The sequence below is a fragment of the Myotis nattereri genome, assembly GCF_964212035.1.
Source record: "Myotis nattereri genome assembly, chromosome: X".
NCBI classification, from domain to species: domain Eukaryota; kingdom Metazoa; phylum Chordata; class Mammalia; order Chiroptera; family Vespertilionidae; genus Myotis; species Myotis nattereri.
In genome coordinates this window covers 113760254-113781033 of record NC_138078.1, presented here as the reverse complement: position 1 = coordinate 113781033, position 20780 = coordinate 113760254, and the positions used below count along the sequence as shown (strand labels likewise).

General features: G+C 42.6%; 1 protein-coding gene and 1 pseudogene across 3 annotated transcripts in view; one reads left to right on the top strand and one right to left on the bottom strand.

The window, feature by feature from the left end:
- Positions 1-20780, top strand: part of THOC2 (THO complex subunit 2) — a gene marked incomplete at both ends in the record, with an annotated part of 134064 nt that overhangs the window by 19996 nt on the left and 93288 nt on the right. For both annotated transcript variants that reach the window (XM_081115184.1, XM_081115183.1), the window contains 2 exons: positions 7513-7604; positions 17362-17413. In XM_081115184.1, the coding sequence (XP_080971310.1) occupies positions 7513-7604; positions 17362-17413 (144 nt within the window). The remainder of the gene's footprint in view (positions 1-7512; positions 7605-17361; positions 17414-20780) is intronic.
- LOC308536135 (phosphoglycerate mutase 1-like) lies at positions 1712-2443 on the bottom strand (annotated as a pseudogene). The gene has a single exon. The product of its transcript is annotated as a phosphoglycerate mutase 1-like (transcript).

Sequence of the window (20780 nt, the reverse complement as noted above, 5' to 3'; positions counted from 1 at the left end):
GTAGGGCCAATTGGGGGGTTGGGGCACCTTCCCCTGTCACACTCAAGGCAGGATCGATGGGGAGGTTGCGGCGCCACTCCCTGTCACGCACAGAGCAGGACCCATCAGGGGGTTGGGGCGCTGCCCCCTGTCACGCACAGAGCAGGGCCCATCAGGGGGTTGGGGCTCCATACCCTGTCACGCACAGAGCAGGGCCAATCGGGGTTGGGGAGCTCCCCCCATCACAAACAGAGCAGGGCCCATCAGGGGGTTGGGGCACCACCCCCTGTCACGCACAGAGCAGGGCCGATCAGGGGGTTGGGGCGCTGCCACTCTCACACTCAGGGCAGGGCCGATGGGGAGGTTATGGCTCTACCCCATCACACACAGAGCAAGGCCTGTGGGGGGGGAGGGGTTGGGGAGCTCCCCCCTATCAGGCACAGAGCAGGGCTGCTCAGGGGGTTGGGGCCCCGCCCCCTGTCACACACAGAGCCGCAGGGCGATCAGGGGGTTTGGGCGCTGCCCCCTGTCACGCTGATCCCGGTGCTGGGAGGCATATTACCCTTTTACTATATAGGGTAGAGGCCTGGTGCATGGGTGGGGCCGGCTGGTTTGCCCTGAAGGGTGTCCTGGATCAGGGTGGGGGTCCCCACTGGGGTGCCTGGCCAGTCTGGGTTAAGGGCTCAGGGCTGTTTTCAGGCTGGGGGTGACTGAAGTTCCCAACCGCTCCTTTTCTTCTTCTTTTTTTTTTTTTTTTAATTCTGGGCCAGCTTTAGCTTGAGGCTTGGCTCCAGCTCTTAGGCCTCCGCTTGGCTGAAAATAGGTTTCTGGCCTTTGCATACAATGTTGCCAATCTGCTGGCTGAAGTCTGGCGGTATTTGTTACAATGTTTCTTAAACTGCCCGCTCAGACGTTGGTTTCCTCCGTCACTGAGACAAGCAAGCCTCATGTTAGTTTCAAGCTGCCTGGCTGCCGGCCACCATCTTGGCTGACAGGTAATTTGCATATCTCACCGATTAGCCAATGAAAAGGGTAGCGGTTGTATGCCAATTACCATGTTTCTCTTTTATTAGTGTAGATGACCACATGTGGGAGTAGTTCAACCGCCAGTAAAAACCCCAGAAGGGTTTTTGTTTTGTATTTTATGTAGTTTTTTTTTTTTTTTTTTTTGTAAAGTAAATGCAACATGTAAACATTCGGGGTTGATCCCAATCTTCTGGAGCCAGCTTTTCTGGGGTCAAGGAGGAAATGTTTGTTTGAATCACCAGGCATTCATCTTCCACTGGAATGACTAGAGCCCCCAGTCAGTTCACCTGACTGCAGAATAGCACAGGACTGCTCTCACCAACACAAACAGGCTCTCTTGCCTCTCATTGGTCACGCCTTACATGGCCCCTCCTTACTCCCCTACTTTCAAGCAGGTCCTTAGTAATAAACAAAACTCTAGCCAAAAAAACAAGAGTTATTACCTCTGGACTCTCTTAGATAAGAGTCTCCCTTGGCTTAGACTGAGGACCCATACACCAGAAGGGCCATTCTGACTAAATTGCATGAAGGGAGTGGGTGCAGGAGACAAAATGGCTGACACAAAATTGGGAGCCACCAGTCCCCATCTGCAGCTACAACCTAAGATGCCTACAGATGTGGTCAGTGTGACATGTGCACAGAAGAGATGCAGAGGAATAGGATGGGAGAGAGGATGTCCTTGGGAAGGTTGTCTGCCTGCTCGCCTTCACTTCTTGGCCTTGCCCTGGGCAGCCACAGCCTCCATGGCTTTGTGCATGGTCTCTTCATCCCTCAGGAACTGCATGGGCTTGATGGGCTTCAAGTTCTTGTCTAATTCATAGACAATGGGAATACCAGTCAGCAGGTTCAGCTCCATGATAGCCTCTTCAGAAAGACCTTCCAGATGTTTGACAATGCCCCGAAGGCTGTTGCCATGGGCTGCAGTCAGTACCCGTTTCCCCTCCTTAATCTGGGGCACTATTTCTTCATTCCAAAAGGGCAGAGCTCTGGCAATAGCGTCCTTCAGACTCTCACAGGAGGGTAGCTGATCTCAGTGAGGTCTGCATACCTGTGATCCTTACTGATGTTGCTGTAGAAGGGATGGTCAGGCTCCATGAGTGGTGATGGGATATCATAATAGCGCCTCCAGATCTTTACCTGGGCCTCGCCACGCTTGGCAGCAGTTTCTGCTTTGTTAAGACCAGTCAGACCCCCATAGTGCCGCTCATTGAGACGCCAGGTCCTCACTACAGGCTGCCACATTTGGTCAATGGCATCCAGCACCATCCAGAAGGTCCAAATTGCTCTCTTCTGCACTGAGGTGAAGCAGATGTCAAACTCATAGCCGGCATCTCGCAGCAGCCGGGCTCAGGTCTGTGTTGTACCAGCCGCTGAAGCGGTTCTCCAGGTTCCACGCGCTCTCGCCATGCCAGATCAGCACCAGCTTGTAGGCAGCCATGGTGGCCATTCCGAGTGCGGAGCAGACTCTATTCTTTTAGTTTTAAATGGGGGCTGTGTGGATCTTTAATAACTGTCAGTGCCTGGCCTGTGTCGCTTAGTGGTTGAGTGTTGACCCATGAACCAAGAGGTCACTGGTTTGATTCTGGGTCAGGGCACATGCCCTGTTTATGGGCTCCATCCCTAGCAGGGGGAGTGCAGGAGGCAATGGATGGATGATGTTTTCCTCTCATCCATGTTTTTTTTTTTTTCATCCATGTTTTTATATCTCTATCCTCCCCTCCTTCCTCTCTCTAAAAAGGTCAATAAAGCCGAAGCCGGTTTGGCTCAGTGGATAGAGCGTCGGACTGAAAGGTCCCAGGTTCGAATCCGGTCAAGGGCATGTACCTGGGTTGCGGGCACATCCCCAGTAGGAGATGTGCAGGAGGCGGCTGATGATGTTTCTCTCCCATCGATGTTTCTGACTATCTCTCTCCCTTCCTCTCTGTAAAAAATCAATAAAATATATTAAAAAAATAAAAAAAATAAAAAGGTCAATAAAAACATATTAAAACACACACACACACAGATATTGTTAATTTGCATGGCTGTTCTGATTCACGATTAAAACCAGAAACAGTTATGAGCATCTCATTGGCTTAATTTGCTGGTGCTTCTTTCGCTTGCCATTGCCTGCTTTCTTAACACATACACACTCTTTGGCTGCTATATGCCAACAATCAAGCTTTGGTTTGAGTGCCCCAGTAGGTAGTCCATGCAGGAAACTGTAATTTCTTCAGAATTTCTTTTGTTCTATCTAAGGCAGTGGTTCTCAACCTTCCTAATGCCGTGGCCCTTTAATACAGTTCCTCATGTTGTGGTGACCCCCAATTTCATTGTTACAAATTGAACATAATTAAAGCATAGTGATTAATCACAAAAACAATATGTAATTATATATGTGTTTTCCGATGGTCTTAGGCGTCCCACAGGTTGAGAACCGCTGATCTGAGGGGATTGAGTGTGTGTAGTGTTTTCCTCTGCCCTTTCCCCTTCTGCCCCTCCCTTGAATGATTTCATTTCAGGCAGGCAGTTTCCCTTGCACACACTACTTCACCTTGTTCTTTTTATAAGTCCCTTCCCCCAGTAAAATAACGTTATAATGATGGCTGATAAACACGACTAGTTCTAGTGATACTCCACATAACCAAGAACTGGTGTCTTCAATGTTCAAATCCCACAGTTAACATCTAATATAAGTCCCTTTTACTTGTGGCTATTCTTAAGTCTTTTACTTATTATTTTTAGTGTAAGGGTTGTAAGTTTTCCTCCCCACTGTAAATGTAGTTTTTCAACTTTAGTGTAGGTTTTGCAGGACTTTGTTGGGGCTAACCTGGTAGTATTAAGGCACCACTTACTGTTTCTATAGATAAAATACAATAGGAGTTCCTAACCACTTAAATGGGCATTTAAATAACTTGAGAATTAGGGACCATTTTTTGCTACTTTTGGATTACATTGTGATTGTTTTTATGTAACTTAATATCAGAAAAATGACCTGAGCTATTTGCTTTCTATTTTAATCTTCTGTGATTAAGATTAGAACTCCCTCAGCCCCATGAGCCCATATTCTTATGGGAATTTGGTGTATGCTCAGCTGTTTTGTCCTTGTAAGAGTGATTGCTTTTTAAAAATAATTTAACTATCTAGGTAACTTTAAATGAGTATTATTTGTTGTGAAAACATTTTATTAGTAGAAAGTGAAAGCTGAAATTGACCCCATAATCCTACCATACTAATAAATAGAAAATTTTTCTTTGCATTTTAGTTTTTATAGTTTATTATAAGCACAATGAAACCATATTTGTGCAAAAGGTAGACTATATATAATAAAAAGTAAATATGTTTAATAAAAGGTAAATATATTTAAATATGTCTTCACAAGGAATTAGGATAATCTGGTTATATTTCTTTAACAAATAACTCAATGTGCAGTTTTATTTCATTGTAAAATAATATTTTCATTGTTTAAAGGGGGATTGATAAAAGTTTTTATTTCTACTATATTCCTTTTTTTGTGACCAGTAGTCAGACCAAAGGAGAAGCTTTTTAAATATTTGATTATTATTTTTTTAAATTCTTAACTGAGGATATTTTTGTTGCTTTTAGATAGAGTAGAAGGGGGTGGGGGGATAGTGAGAGGGAGAGAGAAACATCGATGTGAAAGAGACACATTGATTTGTTGCCTCCCACATGCAACTGACTGGGGATCTAGCCTGCAATTGACGTATGTGCCCTTGATGGGAATCAAACTCATGGCCCTTTGATGTGCAGGCTGACATTCTAACCGCTGAGCAAAACTGGCCAGGGCTAAATATTTGATTTTTTTCCTTGCAATTTTGCCTCGAAAGAGTTTTGATTCGCTTCAAAAGGAGATTATAAATTGACTTTGTTTTACATTAATATTTTTAGAGCTCCTGGTTTCCCTGCTTTTAATGAGAGGAAGGAAATAAAAATTTTTAGTATATGGGACTCAAGAAAAAAAAGATAGCTGGAAGGAGGAAGTATTCACTTGCCCATTAACTCCCCCCCCCCAAAATGTTTTTCTTTAGGAAAGGGGGCTATGCTAATTACTAGTGAGTGAGACTTCTTGTGGTTGACAGTTATCATAGAACTGCTGTTTTATGTATGTATGTACGTATGCAATTATTTTAGTTTAAATTCTGATGGAAATAGGAAAAAGATTTAGGTTTGGGGAGAAATTTCTGATAGTAGGGCATGGATAAAACTCAATTTTATATTTACTGCTGTTCCTTACCTGTTGTCAGTGCAGTCCTGAGATTGAATTGACAATAATTTGAATATACTAGGTGAACCAGTTCATAATGCGGATTTTTTTCAATAGATGGAGTTACACATATGTTAATATATATGCGCTTTGAGATGTATGCTATTTTGTTGTATTGACAACAAGCTTCAAAACTTCATATGTCAAATTTGCTGAAGGTGTTGACATCATAGATATTTTTACTCTTAAAAATGTCGAATTTCGCCCTAACTGGTTTGGCTCAGTGGATAGAGCGTCAGCCTGCAGACTCGGGTCCCAGGTTCGATTCCGGTCAAGGGCATGTACCTTGGTTGCGGGCACATCCCCAATAGGGAGTGTGCAGGAGGCAGCTGATCGATGTTTCTCTCTCATCGATGTTTCTAACTCTTTATTCCTCTCCCTTCCTCTCTGTAAAAAACCAATAAAATATATTTAAAAAAAATGTCGAATTTCGTGCCAAAAAAAGAGCATTTGTGGGAAGTTTTAATTCATTACTTTATTTTTTTTTTACTTATTTATTTTTTTAATAGATTTTATTGATTTTTTACAGAGAGGAAGGGAGAGGGATAGAGAGTTAGAAACATCGATGAGAGAGAAACAGAGAAACATCGATCAGCTGCCTCCTGCACACTCCCCACTGGGGATGTGTTTGCAACCAAGGCACATGCCCTTGACCGGAATCGAACCCGGGACCCTTGAGTCCGCAGGCTGACGCTCTATCCACTGAGCCAAACCGGTTAGGGCTCATTACTTTATTTTGAAGTAAAGTGCTGCTGAAAGTTATCGTATACTTCGGGACGCTTATGGTGAACATGCTCCATCTCAAGATACTTGTGAACGCTGGTTTAAACGTTTTAAAAGTGATGATTTCAATGTGAAAGACAAAGACTGTCCAGGTCAACCAAAAAAGTGTGAAGACCAACAATTGCAAGCATTATTGGATGAAGATGCGTGTCAAACTCAAAACCAACTTGCAGAAAGATTAAACTTTTCTCAGCAAACAATTTCAATTGTTTACAAGCAATGGGAAAGATTTTAAAGGAAGGAAAATGGGTGCCACATCAACTGAACGAAAGACAAGTGGAAAACCGAAAAGTCATCAGTAAGCTGTTGCTTCAACGGCACGAAAGAAAGTCTTTTTTGCATCGAATTGTGACTGGCGATGAAAAGTGGATTTATTTTGAGAATCCCAAATGCACAAAATCATGGGTTGATCCAGGTTAACCATCAACATCAACCCAAGGCCTAATTGCTTCGGAAAGAAGACAATGCTCTGCGTTTGGTGGGATCAGGAAGGTGTGGTGTATTATGAGCTTCTAAAACCAGGTGAAACCATTAATACTGATCGGTACCGACAACAAATAATCAATTTGAACCACTCTTTGATCATGAAATGACCAGAATGGGCCAGAAGACACAGCAAAGTAATTTTGCTTCATGATGATGCACCATCACACACTTCAAAACCAGTTAAAGACACGTTGAAAGGTCTTTCTGGGAAGGATTAACCCACCCCCTGTATTCATCAGGCCTTGCTCCTTCAGATTATCACCTGTTCTGATCAATGGCACATGCACTTCCTGAGCAGCCCTTCAAAACGTAGGAAGAAGTGGAAAATTGGGTCTCTGAATGGTTTGCCTCAAAACAAGAAAAGTTCTATTGGGATGATATTCACAAATTACCTGAAAGATGGGGGAAATGTGTAGCTAGTAATGGACATTACTTTGAATAAAGCACTTTTGATGTTTCTTTTGAAATTATTGTGTTTTCTTTGATTACAAAATCCGCCATTAGTAGCAGATATACCCAGTGTTTTTAAAAAATCTGTGAAATTTGCTTCTGAGAGGAATGGTTAATTTAGTTTATATACACTTTCTGGCATTCTGTGAAGTCACTGAAAATGAAAATAATTTTAGAGGCTTTGGATTTTGAGAAAATGCTTTTAAAAGTGGGGGGATGTAAGAATACGAAATGATGAGCACTGTAAATGCAAATATGTAAAATATATAGACATATCGGAAGGAAATTATCAAGCAGTAATTATGTTATAGTAGTGGAGCCAACATTAACTTTTTCCTACTCTTTTAGTATTGTGTTTTTGTGAAAATAAAAGGAAAAAATATGCTAAAGCATTAGAAGTATACTTTTTCTTATTGTTGATGTTCATGATAAATCTGAAAAGTAGGAAATAATATAGGTCTTCCCCAGAGATTCTGCTTTTCTTACATTCTGTGTACTTACATTCTTTCTTTTATGGTCAACAGATTTCCAGCAAGTTCTCTATGAATTATCATACCATGTCATTAAAGGGAACCTAAAGCATGAACTGGCATCTAATGTTTTTAATGACATTAGTGTAAGTATGTATATGCTTTTTAATGTAATAATTGTTGCCTATTTCTTTTGCATTTGATACAAACATCTTTGAAGTGTATAATTTTCATTTCAAAAATGAAATGCTTTAAGGTAATGTTGGTAAGTCATTGTTGCTAGACAAATAAAGATGTTTTAATCTTTTTGTCTGGTTGTGAGTAAAGCAAAAAATGTTATGTAAGATGGGAGGGCAAACACACACACACACACACACACACACACACACACACACACACACAACAAAACCCCGGCATTATAATGAAATCAAGATATAGTTAATTTAAAAGGGTACTATAAAAAATAATTTGACCAGGAATATTTTTCTCCCAATATAGCATATCAAAGCATTTTCTTTGTGGTTATGTTTAGAAATTATATTTTTAAATTGAGAATTTAATTATTTTAAATTGAGGCTGCATAGCTCTAATGTTCACTTGATGCCAATTTTCATGTGTTTACTGGTTTTAGAATACGTTAACTAGATTTTTTCCTAAACTTTATGTGATTATTCTGTTTTACTCTTTTTTAAAAATATGTTTTTATTGATTTCAGAGAGAGGAAGGGAGAGGGAGAGAGAGATAGAAACATCAATAATGAGAGAGAATCATTGATCTGCTGCCTTCTGCATGCCCCCTACTGGGGTTCTAGCCCACAACACAGGCATGTGCCCTGACCAGGAATCACACTGTGACCTCATGGTTTATGGGTCTATGCTCAACCACTGAGCCACCCTGGCTGGGCATCTGTTTCACTTATTAGAGAATTAAAAAAAAATATTGATTTCATAGAGAAAGGGGGTGGGAGAGATAGAAACATCAGTGATGAGAGAGAATCATTGATTGGCTGCCTCCTGCACACCCCACATTGGGGATGAAGCCCGCAACCTGGACATATGCCCTGATCGGGAATCAGACCATGACCTCCTGGTTTATAGGTTGACAATTAACCACTGAGCAACACTGGTCAGGCTGTTTATTAGAGAACTAGAGGACCGTGCACCGGTGTGGTCCCTTGGCCTGGCCTGCAGGGATCTGGCCAAAACCAGCTCTCTGACATACCGCAAGGGGTTCTGGATTGCGAGAGGGTGCAGGCCAGGCTGAGGGACTCCACTGGTGCACCATCAGGGTCGGGGAGGGACCACAGGAGGACTCCAGGGTGTGTCTGGCCCATCTCGCCCAGTCCCAATTGGCCAGACCCCAGCAGCAAGCTAACCTACTGGTTGGAGCTTCTGTCCCCTGGTGGTCAGTGTGCATCATAGCAACTGGTCAAATGTTTGAATGAACAGCCAGACACTTAGCATATTAGGCTTTTATTATATAGGATAGGATTTAAGTTAGATTCAGTCTATATGCTTTTCATGGTGGTTTGGTATTTGAATTGAAAGATTCAAATTGTAAGGGTGTTAGGGTGTTTATTGTAAACCAGTAGTTAAGTTTGAATTTTTACAAGTGGTGTATTATTCTGCTAGGCTGGATTTTAAACTTATTTAAGTAAAATCCTCTGTCCAGTTGAGAACACCTTTAATAATAAGCATTATTGAGATAGGACCTGGAGCTTTTTTGATATTAGTGCAAATTTCCCTTGTGCTGCCTTAAGCTTCTACTCTCTTTCTGTTAGGATAGGTAATCTGCTTTGTATGATTTTTTTTGTGCTTTTCTGGGGATAGTTTTTTTTATGCTTTTTAAGTCTTTATTGTTGAGAGTATTACAGATATTCCCCTCCCCCCACCCCCATTGCCACCCCTCCTCCCGGTTCCTGCCCTGTCCCTCTCCAGACCTTCACCACCCTATTTTCTGTGTCCATAGGTAAGATCTTTGGTTAATCTCTTCCCACCTCCCTCCTCACTTTCCTCTGAGATTTGTCAGTGTGTTCCATGCCTCTGATTTTATTTTATTCACCAGTTTATTTTGTTCATTGTATTTCTTGTTCTTTTATCTTGATTTTTAAATTCAATTGTTAATAGATATGTATTTATTGCTATTTTATTGTTCATATTTTTTATCTTTTTCTTCTTCTTCTTCCACTTCTGAAAGAATACCCTTCAACATTTCATATAATACTGGTTTGGTGGTGATAAATTCTGTTAGCTTTTTCTTGTTTATGAAGCTCTTTATCTGATCTTCAATTCTAAATGATAGCTTTGCTGGGTAGAGTAATCTTGGTTGTAGGTCCTTGCTGTTCATCACTGTGAATATTTCTTGCCTGCAAAGTTTCTGTTGAGAAATCAGCTGACAGTCGTATGGGCACTCCCTTGTAGGTCTCTAACTGTTTTTCTCTTGCTGCTTTTAAGATTCTCTCTTTGCTTTTAATCCTTGGCATTTTAATTATGATGTGTCTTGGTGTGGGCCTCTTTGGGTTCCTCTTGTTTGGGACTCTGCTTTTTGGACTTGTAAGTCTATTTCTTTCACCAGGTAGGGGAAGTTTTCTGTCATTTCTTCAGGTAGGTTTTCAATATTTTGCTCTCTCTCTTCTTCTGCCACCTCCATAATGTGAATGTTGGTAAGCTTGAAGTCCCAGAGGCTCCTTATACTATCTTCATATTTTTGGATTCTTTTTTCCTTTTGCTATTCTAACTGGGTGTTTTTTACTTCCTCATATTCCAAATCGATTTGATTCTTGGAATCATCTACTGTTGAAACCCTGTAAATTATATTTTTAAATGTATTTTTGTTGATTTCAGAGAGAAAGGGAGAGGGAGAGAGAGATAGAAACATCAAAGATGAGACAGAATCATTGATCGGCTGCCTCTTGCACACCCTCCACTGGGCATTGAGCCTGCAACTTGGACATGTGCTTTTGACTGGAATCGAACCCAGGACCCTTCAATCTGTAGGCTGACGCTTTATCTACTTAGCCAAACCAGCCAGGGCTGTAAATTATTCTTTATTTCAGTTAGTGTGTGCTTAATTTCTGACTGGTCCTTTTTCATGTCTTTGACATTCTCACTAGGATCCTTGAAATTCTCACTAAGTCCCTTAAGGTCTCATGGAAATCTTTGAGTAACCTTATAACCATGGTTTTGAACTCTGTATCTAGTAGTTTGCTTGCTTCCATTTCTTTCATTTGTGACATGTTTTTTTGTCTCTGCATTTTGGTTGATTCCCTGTTTGTTTCTGTGTATAGGTAGAGTTGTTATGTCTCCTGGAATTGATGGAGTGGCCTTGTGTATTAGGTGTCCTGTAAGGCCCAGTGGCTCAGCCTCCCCAGTCACCTGGGCTGGGCATTCTAGGTGTACCTCTGTGTACACAGTCTTGTAGTTGAGCCTTTATTGCTGTTGGTGTCACTGGGAGGAATTGATCTCTAGGCCAATTGGCTGTGAGGACCAGCTGTGACTACAGTGGGAGAGCTGCTATGTAGGAAACACCTTGTGGGGCTTTGGTGCTCACTGAATCTGCCCCTTGAGTGTGTCTCTTGTGGATGTGTGGATTTGTAATCTATTATGATCTGAAACTGTTCACTGGGTGCACTGGCTCTGGTGCCTCCAGGGAGGTGCAAAGTCAGCCACTGCCTGGGGCTACCTGGCAGGAGCTACAGAGAGATCTGCAGATGGCTGCTGTTTGTATTATGCTTGAAAGTGCCCAGATGAGGCCCAGCTGTGAAGCAAGGCAGGCTGGTGCTATTGCTGGGTCTTGGGCCTTTTATTGATAGGTATGGGGCACGCTGACACCAGCTGCAGTTTGAGAGATTTTAACGAAGTCTGAAGTCTGAGCCAGGAAAGGCCATTCTTATGGAAAAGCTGCTGCAAAGAGCTTGGATGGGACTGCAAATTGGATAGGGCGGGATCTCAAGGAATCACCAGGGTGGAGCAAACAGTGTTAGCCAGGCTGATGAAGAGTCATATAAGCCTCTGTCCGTCAGCTCTATGATAGGGGAGATTTCAGCACAAGAACAATGATCCCTGCTAGCACTCTTGTCTTGGAGAAAGCCACCCCGAGTTCCTGCCCTGATGTCAGACAGTCCAGTTCCTCCAGATATGTGTCTGGGTCCCCAAAAGCCACCCAGTGCTGGAACTTGGAGGTATCGAGGCCGAGTAAGTTTGTGTGCTGGCCCTTTAAAAGGAACAGTTAGGTCTCCAGCAGCCTCAGTATCACTTAGCTATCATCCCTACTGCTTTTTACTGCCTGTAGTTAGGGGGACTTTTCTTCCCAGCTCTGGAACCCTGGGCTGAGGGTCTGGTGTGGGGCTGGGCCCCTTTGCTCCTCGTAGGCAGCCTCTGCCGAGACAATCTCCAGATTTAAAAAACGGCACACCTGGGTGCCAGCCCAGCCCGTTCCATGCCTCTGCCCCTCCTACCAGTCTCAATGTGCTTTCTTCTTCTCTAGTTGTAGGACTTCCATTCAGCCAGCTTTCAGGCAGTTCTGAATGCTGGTTGTTCAGTATTGTAAATGTAATTTTGATGTGGTTGTGGGAGGTGGCATTTACCTATGCCGCTATCTTGGTTCTCCCCAGGGATACTCTTAAAGAACTTCTATGTTTAGCTGTTGTGATCTCCCCCTGTCATATTGATATGTATTTGAGCAGTAGGGCTTTAATGAGTTTCTCTTTTATCCCTAAACTGTCTATCTGATAATAGCATCATTAGCTATGTTGGAGTAGTCTATTTCTTTCTCTCTCTCTTTTTTTTTGGAATTTATTGGGGTGACACTGGTTAATAAAATTATACAGGTTTCAGGTGCACAACTCTATAACACTGTATAGTTTGTTTACCACCCTAAGTCAAGTTGGAATAGTCTGTTTCTTAACTAATATTTCATCTTTGAAAACTCTTGTCTTGCTCTGTATTTCTGGTTTTCAGGTAGCTCTAGTTTCATTTAAGTAGACATAGCCAAAGTTCATAGCCCTTAAGAAAGTTGAGACTAAAGTCTGGTCTACAATTAAGTTTATTTCATTCTGTAAATTGGGCATCATTGTAGGGTTTAGTGTGGTTATGGAAACTGAGCCTAATACTTTATTGAAAATGAATAGTCCAAGAGAATTTAATGTGTGTTTGGTTCTTACCCTCCCCTTTCCTTTGAGTCTTTAGTGATTTTATATATATACAAATAGCCCATCACGTGATAGCGCACGCAGTAGGCTGCCCGCTGCTTCTGCTGGAGCCAGCGGGAACCACAGTGCACTGCCGGGAGCTGCGCTGCTTCCATGGGAGCTGTGCGGCTTCTGCAGGAGGCGGAAGTGAGCTGCTGGCGTCCATGGGAGCCCCGAGGGACCCGCGCTGATTCCCCGGGAGGCGGGAGGCAGGCCCACCGTCTCCTGTCCAGGCCTGCACTTGGCCACAGAGGCTGTGGACTGGCCCCCCTGTCAGTGTCTGTGTCCGCTCCAGCTCCGGGGCCGACCCGAACCAAGGTACAGTGGCTCACTGGCCCCCCGTTTCTGCTCCAGGCCTCATCTGCACGGACAACCTCCTCCAGTCCGGTCGTGACCCGTTATGGCATCCTGGCCTAATTTTCCATATTTCTTCTTTATATATATACTAGAGGCCCATTGCAGGAATATTCCTGCAAGAATAGGGCTTCCTGTGGCTGGAGCAAAGCAGAGAAGGGAGCGAAACTCGCTGAGGTGGGCTTTGCTCCGGCTTCAAGCCCCTGCAGCTGGTCTTGCCCTCCTGCTCCAAGCCCTGCCCCTTATGCTCCCAAGCCACAGTGGTTGGGCTTGCCCTCCCGATCCCAGTGGCTGGGGCTGGGCTTGCCCTCCTGATCCCAGTCACTGGGGCTGGGCTTGCCCTCCTGCCCCCATCCCCTGCGGCTGGGCTTGCCCTTCCCATCCCAGTGGCTGGGGCTGGGCTTGCCCTCACACTCCCAGCCGCTGCCCCTCAGCTCCCAGCCGCTGCCCCTCCCCCCTACCCCCCAGCCGTTGCCCCTTATACTCCCAGCCACAGTGGTTGGGCTTGCCCTTCCGATCCCAGTCACTGGGGCTGGGCTTGCCCTCCCACCCCCATCCCCTGTGGCTGGGCTTGCCCTCCCACTCCCAGTTGCTGGGGCTGGGCTTGCCCTTCTGATCCCAGTGGCTGGGGCTGGGCTTGCCCTCCCGATCCCAGCTGCTGCCCCTTCCCCTCCAAGCCACTGCCCCTCCCGCTCACAGCGGCTGCAGCTCCGTTTCTGTCCTCCTGGCCTCTACTTGACTTCCTTCTGTACAGCTTGGCCTCCATGTTGTCGTCAGCCTTAGCTCACAGCTAGTATATGCAAATTAACTACCATCTTTTAGCTTCTATAATTGAAACATTGTATCTTTTGGAGCTGCTGCTTCAGGAGCTCAGAGGCGGGCAGCGGCAGGCGGGGAACGTTGGAGTCCTCCATCACTGAAGCAAGCAAGCCTCATGTTCGCTTTAAGCTGCCTGGCTGCCGGCCGCCATCTTGGCTGGCAGTTAATTTGCATATCACCCTGATTAGCCAATGGGAAGGGTAGCGGTCGTATGCTAATTACCATATTTCTCTTTTATTAGATGGGACTAGAAGCCCAATGCATGAAATTTGTGCATGGGAGGGGGGGTGTCCCTCAGCCCGGCCTGCACCCTCTCCAACCTGGGACGCCTTGGGGGATGTGCGACTGCTGGTAGTCGGGCATTGTGAGAGGTCACAATCCGGGACTGCTGGCTCCTAACTCCTTGCCTGCCTGCCACCCTCATTGCCCCCTATACGCTCCCCTGCCGGCCTGATTTCGCCCCCACTGCCCTCCCCTGCCAGCCTGATCGCCCCCATCTGCCTTCTCCCCTGCCGGCCTGGTTGCCCCCAACTGCCCTCCCCTGACGGTCTGGTCACCCCCAACTGCCCTACCCTGCTGGCCTGATCTCACCCACAACTGCACTCCCATGCCAGCCATGTTGTAGTGGGCATCTTGTGGTGGACATCTTGTGATGACATCATGTGAGGGCGTCGCACGAGGGCATCGTGCAAGGGTGTGATGCCTCCTAGGCTTTTATTATATAGGATAGATACTTCTGCAGCTGGATTATATTTGTCATGGCTTCCTCATAGTCGCATTCTCACTATCCCATATCTTAGCCACAGAAACATATCTTGCAAAATCTCTTACAGATGTCAGTTTGTTCTTTAGAATGAAATTTCTTTCCTTTAGTCTCTGAAAATAGGTTAATTTTAGGGTTGCTATCATGCCAGCAAACTAATTGCAGTAGTTGAACTGTGATCCGTATTAATGGAAAATGGCTCTAAAATTGGGCATGGGAGCGGGAAGTGCTGAAGTTTTCATGCAGAAATGAGTGGAGAATTTTGGGCCAGTTTCTCCAAATGCTACAGGCATCAGTGCATAAGGAAAATAAAGATGGATCTAAGGTAATTATTTTCATCTTCAGAGAATCTTGAGTTATTGAACAATAGCTTGTAATTGTTTTTGTATTTTTTAGATTTCTGTTACCACTATGATTTTTGCATATATCAGTGTTGCTTAGGCACAAGCACAGCATTTAAAGTTTTCTTTTTTCTTTTTTTTATTTTAAATCTTTATTGTTCAGATTATTACATTTGTTCCTCTTTATTTCCCCCCATAGCTCCCCTCCACCCAGTTCCCACCCCACCCTCTGCCCTTACCCCTCCACTGTCCTCATCCCTAGGTGCACAATTTTTGTCCAGTCTCTTCCCACATCTCCCACACCCCTTTCCCCACCAAGAATAGTGAGTCCATTCCCTTTCTATGTCCCTGATTCTATTATAATCACCAGTTCATTCTGTTCATCAGATTATTTATTCACTTGATTCTTAGATTCACTTGTTGATAGATGCATATTTGTTTTTCATAATTAGTATCTTTACCTTTTTCTTCTTCTTCCTCTTCTTAAAGGATACCTTTCAGCATTTCATATAATCCTGGTTTGGTGGTGATGAACTCCTTTAGCTTTTCCTTATCTGTGAAGCTCTTTATCTGACCTTCAATTCTGAATGATAGCTTTGCTGGATAAAGTAATCTTGGTTATAGGTTCTTGGCATTCATCACTTTGAATATTTCTTGCCACTCCCTTCTGGCCTGCAAAGTTTCTGTTGAGAAATCAGCTGACAGTCGTATGGGTACCCCCTTGTAGGTAACTGAGTTTCTTTCTCTTGCTGCTTTTAAGATTCTCTCTTTGTCTTTTGCTCTTGGCATTTTAATTATGATGTGTCTTGGTGTGGTCCTCTTTGGATTCCTTTTGTTTGGGGTTCTCTGCGCTTCCTGGACCTGTAAGTCTATTTCTTTCACCAGGTAGGGGAAGTTTTCTGTCATTATTTCTTCAAATAGGTTTTCAATATCTCGCTCTCTCTCATCTTCTGGTACCCCTATAATTTGGATGTTGGTACACTTGAAGCTGTCCCAGAGGCTCCTTACACTATCTTTGTATTTTTGGATTCTTTTTTCATTTTGCTTTTCTGGTTGGGTGTTTTTGGCTTCTTCGCATTTCAAATCTTTGACTTGATTCTTGTGCTCCTCTGGTCTGCTGTTGGGAGTCTGTATAATATTCGTTATTTCAGTCGTGTATGCTTAATTTCTAGTTGGGTCTTTATCACAACATCGAGGGTCTCATTAGATTTCTTGAGGATCTCAATAACTTCATCGGCGGCTTCTAGACAGTTCCCGAGAGACTTTAAAAGTGTGGTTCTGAACTCAATATCCTCCATTGAGAGTTTTGTCCTGTTTCTTTGTCTCCGCATTTTTTATGCTTTCTTGGTGCACCCCCTAGTGGTCTTTGTGCGCAGTCTTGTTGTAGTTAAGCCTTGATTGTTGTAGTTAATACTAGGGGGATTTGATCTCCAGGCCAACTGGCTGTGAGAATCAGCTGTGTCTGCAGTGGGAAAACTTCTGTCCTCTAGGGAGGTGCTAATCTAGCCTTTGCCTGAGGCTGTCTGGCAAATGGCTCTGCACAGGTCTTGGGCGGGGCGGGTCGCATGGGATCAACAGGGCGGGTGGAGGGAGCAGTTATGGCTGCTCTCAGTCCCATCCCCAGAGGCTCTGCCTCTCAGAGTCCCAGCAACCGCTGCAAACCTCGGAGAGAAAGCTGCCCTCGCGTTCTGACCGATGCCAGACAGTCCCGCTTCTCCTGTTTTAGTCTGGGTCCCTAGAGACTCGCCCAGAACTGGAGCTCAGAATCTGAGACTGCCTCCCGATTGAAAATGACAACCGCGCCCTCAGCTACCAGCCCGCTCCGCATGTACCTCCGCACCTTTGTATTTTCCGCACTGTGCCTCCTCTGAGTCTCGTATGCTGTTCTCTTTCCTTCTAGTTAAAGAATTTCCCCTCAGCCAGCCTTCCTGTGGTTCTGGGCAATGTCCGTTCCGTCTTTTAGCTGTATTTGTGAAGTGGTTGTTCGAGGCAGCAAACTCCGGTGTTTACCTATGTCGCCATCTTGGTTTCTCTCCATTTAAAGTTTTGGCTTAAAAATGTACCATTTTAACAGTCTTGCTTTAGGTAGGTGTGAGGTACCCCAGATTCCAGTGGTTTCTAACATGAAACTTCATTGGAAAAATGTTACTTGTTTGTGCTCTTTAATATTTCCTGAGGTGCTTATTTAGGTTTCTGTGTTGTTGTTTTTTTAAAATCAGGTATTTCATGCTAGACATTTAACCATGTTTTCCCATAATTGTCTCCCATTTTTTATTTCTCTTTATTATGAAACTTGAAGAATAGTTTTGTCAACATAGTGGTTTTGAGGTTTTGTTAGTTTTTAAGTTTTATTGCTGAAGAGTGTTAGCCTGAAGCCATAATACTTGCTGGTGTGTTATTGTAGTATTTACTATGAATAATTATATTTTTAAAATTAGGAATTTCGTGAGGATTTGCCTTCCATTCTTGCTGATGTATTCTGCATACTAGGTAGGTATTAATCCTTTATTTTACCTGTAAAGTGCTGTTTGGTAAATTACTGTGTTAAATTGTTTCCTTTCAACCTAAGGATTTTACCAATGTATAAATGTTTCTTAAGATCTAGACTATATTGTTTTTTTTTTTACTTTATAAAGAGTATAATATTCTAAGTCAAATGTAAGTATAATCACTATTTATAAACTAATTTTATAACTCAAATAGTTTGAGTTTCCAAGATTGTATCTTTATATAAAATTGAGCTAAATTAAGTCATTTAAAATAAATAAGCCAAGTTTTCTGAAGCTGTTAGTCTGAGTTATTCCAATTTAGTATAATTAATCTTATGCCATACATGTCAGAATCTCAAACTTAGGACACTCAAGAGATACTTTGCTTTTGTACTCTTGATTACTCTTAATTTTAGAAAGAGCAATAAAAGCCAAAATAATCAAAATTCGTTTTGTTTTGAGGATGAGGAACCAGTTTTGGAAATAGCACCTTCTCTATTTGTTCAGATAAATAAGAATTCATGCAATATAAAAATGGAATATTTCTTTTTTTCCCAAATTATAAGAGAAAGTATATTTAGAAAGTTACAGAGGTAGTACAAGTGAGCCAGTTGGGCTGCGAAGGCTCAGGAAACAAGTGACAGAAGCAAAAGACTGCTTGGAGCTTAGGAGAGGGAAAGGCTAAGAGAACGTACCTGGAGGCAAGAAGAAGGGAATGGGAAAGGCACAGGGCACAGGTGTGCTCGCCAATAAGGATTATTTTCTTTACAAAAGGTAGTATCTCTTCATGGGAAGTATGGATTTAAAAAATAATGTATATTACAAATTTATTTCTCTAATTTTAGATCTGAATTAAAATAACAGCAGTTTTCCCCATCAGTCTTAGGCTTTCTGTAACTTTGATCCACTAGCAAATGTTGCCAGATATTACAATACTCAGTTTAAAATAAGACTTAACCTTTCTGAAATCTGAAGAATATATAATGAGGGGCTGTGACCTGTACAAGACAACAGTGAATATGAATGCTCTTTAGCTACATGCATCCATATGAATAAATCTAAAATAATAATATTGACCAAAATAAGCAACTTACAGAATATTTAAAAAAAGCATAATTCCATTTACATAAAAGAGAAAAGGGGCAAATCCAGAGAAGGCTGCATATAGTTTAGACACATATGCATGTGAATTGGCAAATTGGCCCCTTAAACAGAGGGCAAGGAGAAATTGAAGAGGCCGACTGCTCAAGATTAGTAGGTGGCAGGTTTAATAAGGGAACTTACCTACAAAGCTTGTCTCCTAGGGCTGCAAGACTAGTAGGTCTCCACACCTGCCTGCCAGAATCTTCAAGTTTATGTAGAGGCCCTAATGGGGTTCAGTCACGTTTACTGTGTACTGTTAGTCTCAACAACATGTTGCTCTCTTAAGGCTACCTCCTTGGAAAATGTCCTCCATTATGGGAACAGTGGGGAGAACAACAACAAAAAGACTTAAAAGAGTTTGTCAAACTGGAATGAATTCTTTTAGCTCATTAATTCCTGGAATTAGATAGGTTAGTTAAATGTCTTACTGAGAGTCTGGAATTTGATCTTAACAAATGTAAATGCCTGGTGCTTGATCCTTTCGTATGTTTAAGATTTCATAACAGCAGTAATGCAGAAACCGGTGAAAATGTATGGACTTTGTGAGAAATGAAAAGCGCAGACCATTGATAGGGTGACCATATGTCCCAGTCTTGTTTTGTTTTCCCTGGCATAATTATGAGTAGTGCCTTTTTTCAATCTTAAAACTATCCTGGTTTATACCAACAACAAAAAACCTTTTTAAACTTCATTTTCAAAACAGGCACTATGAATATGACTATGTTACAAACATTACTTTGTTACAAGTTTCAATTTAAAAATTGCTTTTACTGTAAATTTGTAAGACTGAAAATGATTATAGATAACATTTCATGGAAACTGTTATTTTTTGATAGTGTCAGGAGTATATTTTATGTCTATCTCTGAGTATTCATCAATTATCAGCTTAGTAAGTCCAAATAATTTTTTTGATTTATTTTATTGGGATATATTTCCCTTCATAGGTATTTAGTAATATGAATTATTCTTACAAGTCATTGCTTCTTACTAGTAATGTGAATTCATGCAGATGATGTTTGGTTGCTCTTGGGAAATTTCTTTTAGCCTATCCAGCCCATTATTACAGGCAAGATTTAGGACAGCAAACTTAGAAAGAGAATTTCCCTCACCTGCCCCCTCACTCACGTACCCCCACCCTTGGCAGAAAAAATGATCCAAGGGTGACTCCAGATCAAGGTAGGGCAATAGGAGTAAGAACATGAGCTTCTCTAATACTAAAAATGATGATGATGATGATGGTGATGAAAATAGTAATAATGTAGGTGCCATTTTTTGGAAAACCTATGTTCTAGTCATGTGTTAAACATTTAACTTCATCTTAATCCTCACAGCAACTTGTATATGGTAGTTGTAGAGATCACAAAATTGAAGCTCAGAGAAATGATTTTACTTTTTTTTAAGGCCAAGCAGCCTGTAAGGCAGGGTTTGGACCTGGATCTTTTTAGTTCTAGAGCCCATGGTCTTTTTACTACATCATGTTGTCTTTCTAATATTTTAACAGTTATACCACAAATGAGTGCAAATGAAGGCGGACCATAAGACCAGATAACTTTCCTGGTTAAGATATCAATTTTATTTTATTTTTTAAAAACAACAATCATGTAAGGGTGAGGGGATCTGAGACCTCTATTAACCTGAAAAGAGGGGGGCGGGTTGATGTAACTTGACGTGCTGACCTTGGGTCAGTGGTTGGTAATATTGGGACCTAGAGTTGGAAAAGACTGAGTGAGGGCTTTTTAGTAAAACCATACGGGAGATTAAAGTGATAGCACAAGAGGGACGGAGGGAGAGAGAGGGATGAGAGATCAGCTAAGAAATTTACTGATGTCCTATTAAGTATTTCCTAACATGGTTAGAACACAGAGTGGTGTCTTAATCAGGTCAGATGGCTAAGAGGAGGGAGAGCAGAATTCATCTGAAGAAGAACCTGCTACCCAGGTGCTCTATCTTAGGAACCTTGGGAGTAGATCTTAGGGACTTAAGGGCCTTGGATGGTAGGTACATACATGTTGGTTAAAATAATAGGCCCAGTTTAGTCCTGACCTCGCACAATTAGTATCCTTGAAGTTATAGGCTGAGGAGGGACCATAAGACCAGATAACAGGGAGACAACTAGGAGCTCCTGGAAAGGGGGGGGGGGGCGGAAGATGAGCGAGATACCCATGGATTAAAAGTCTTATTGAGAGGTTGAGATTGTACTGCAATTTACATTGCATAAATTACAC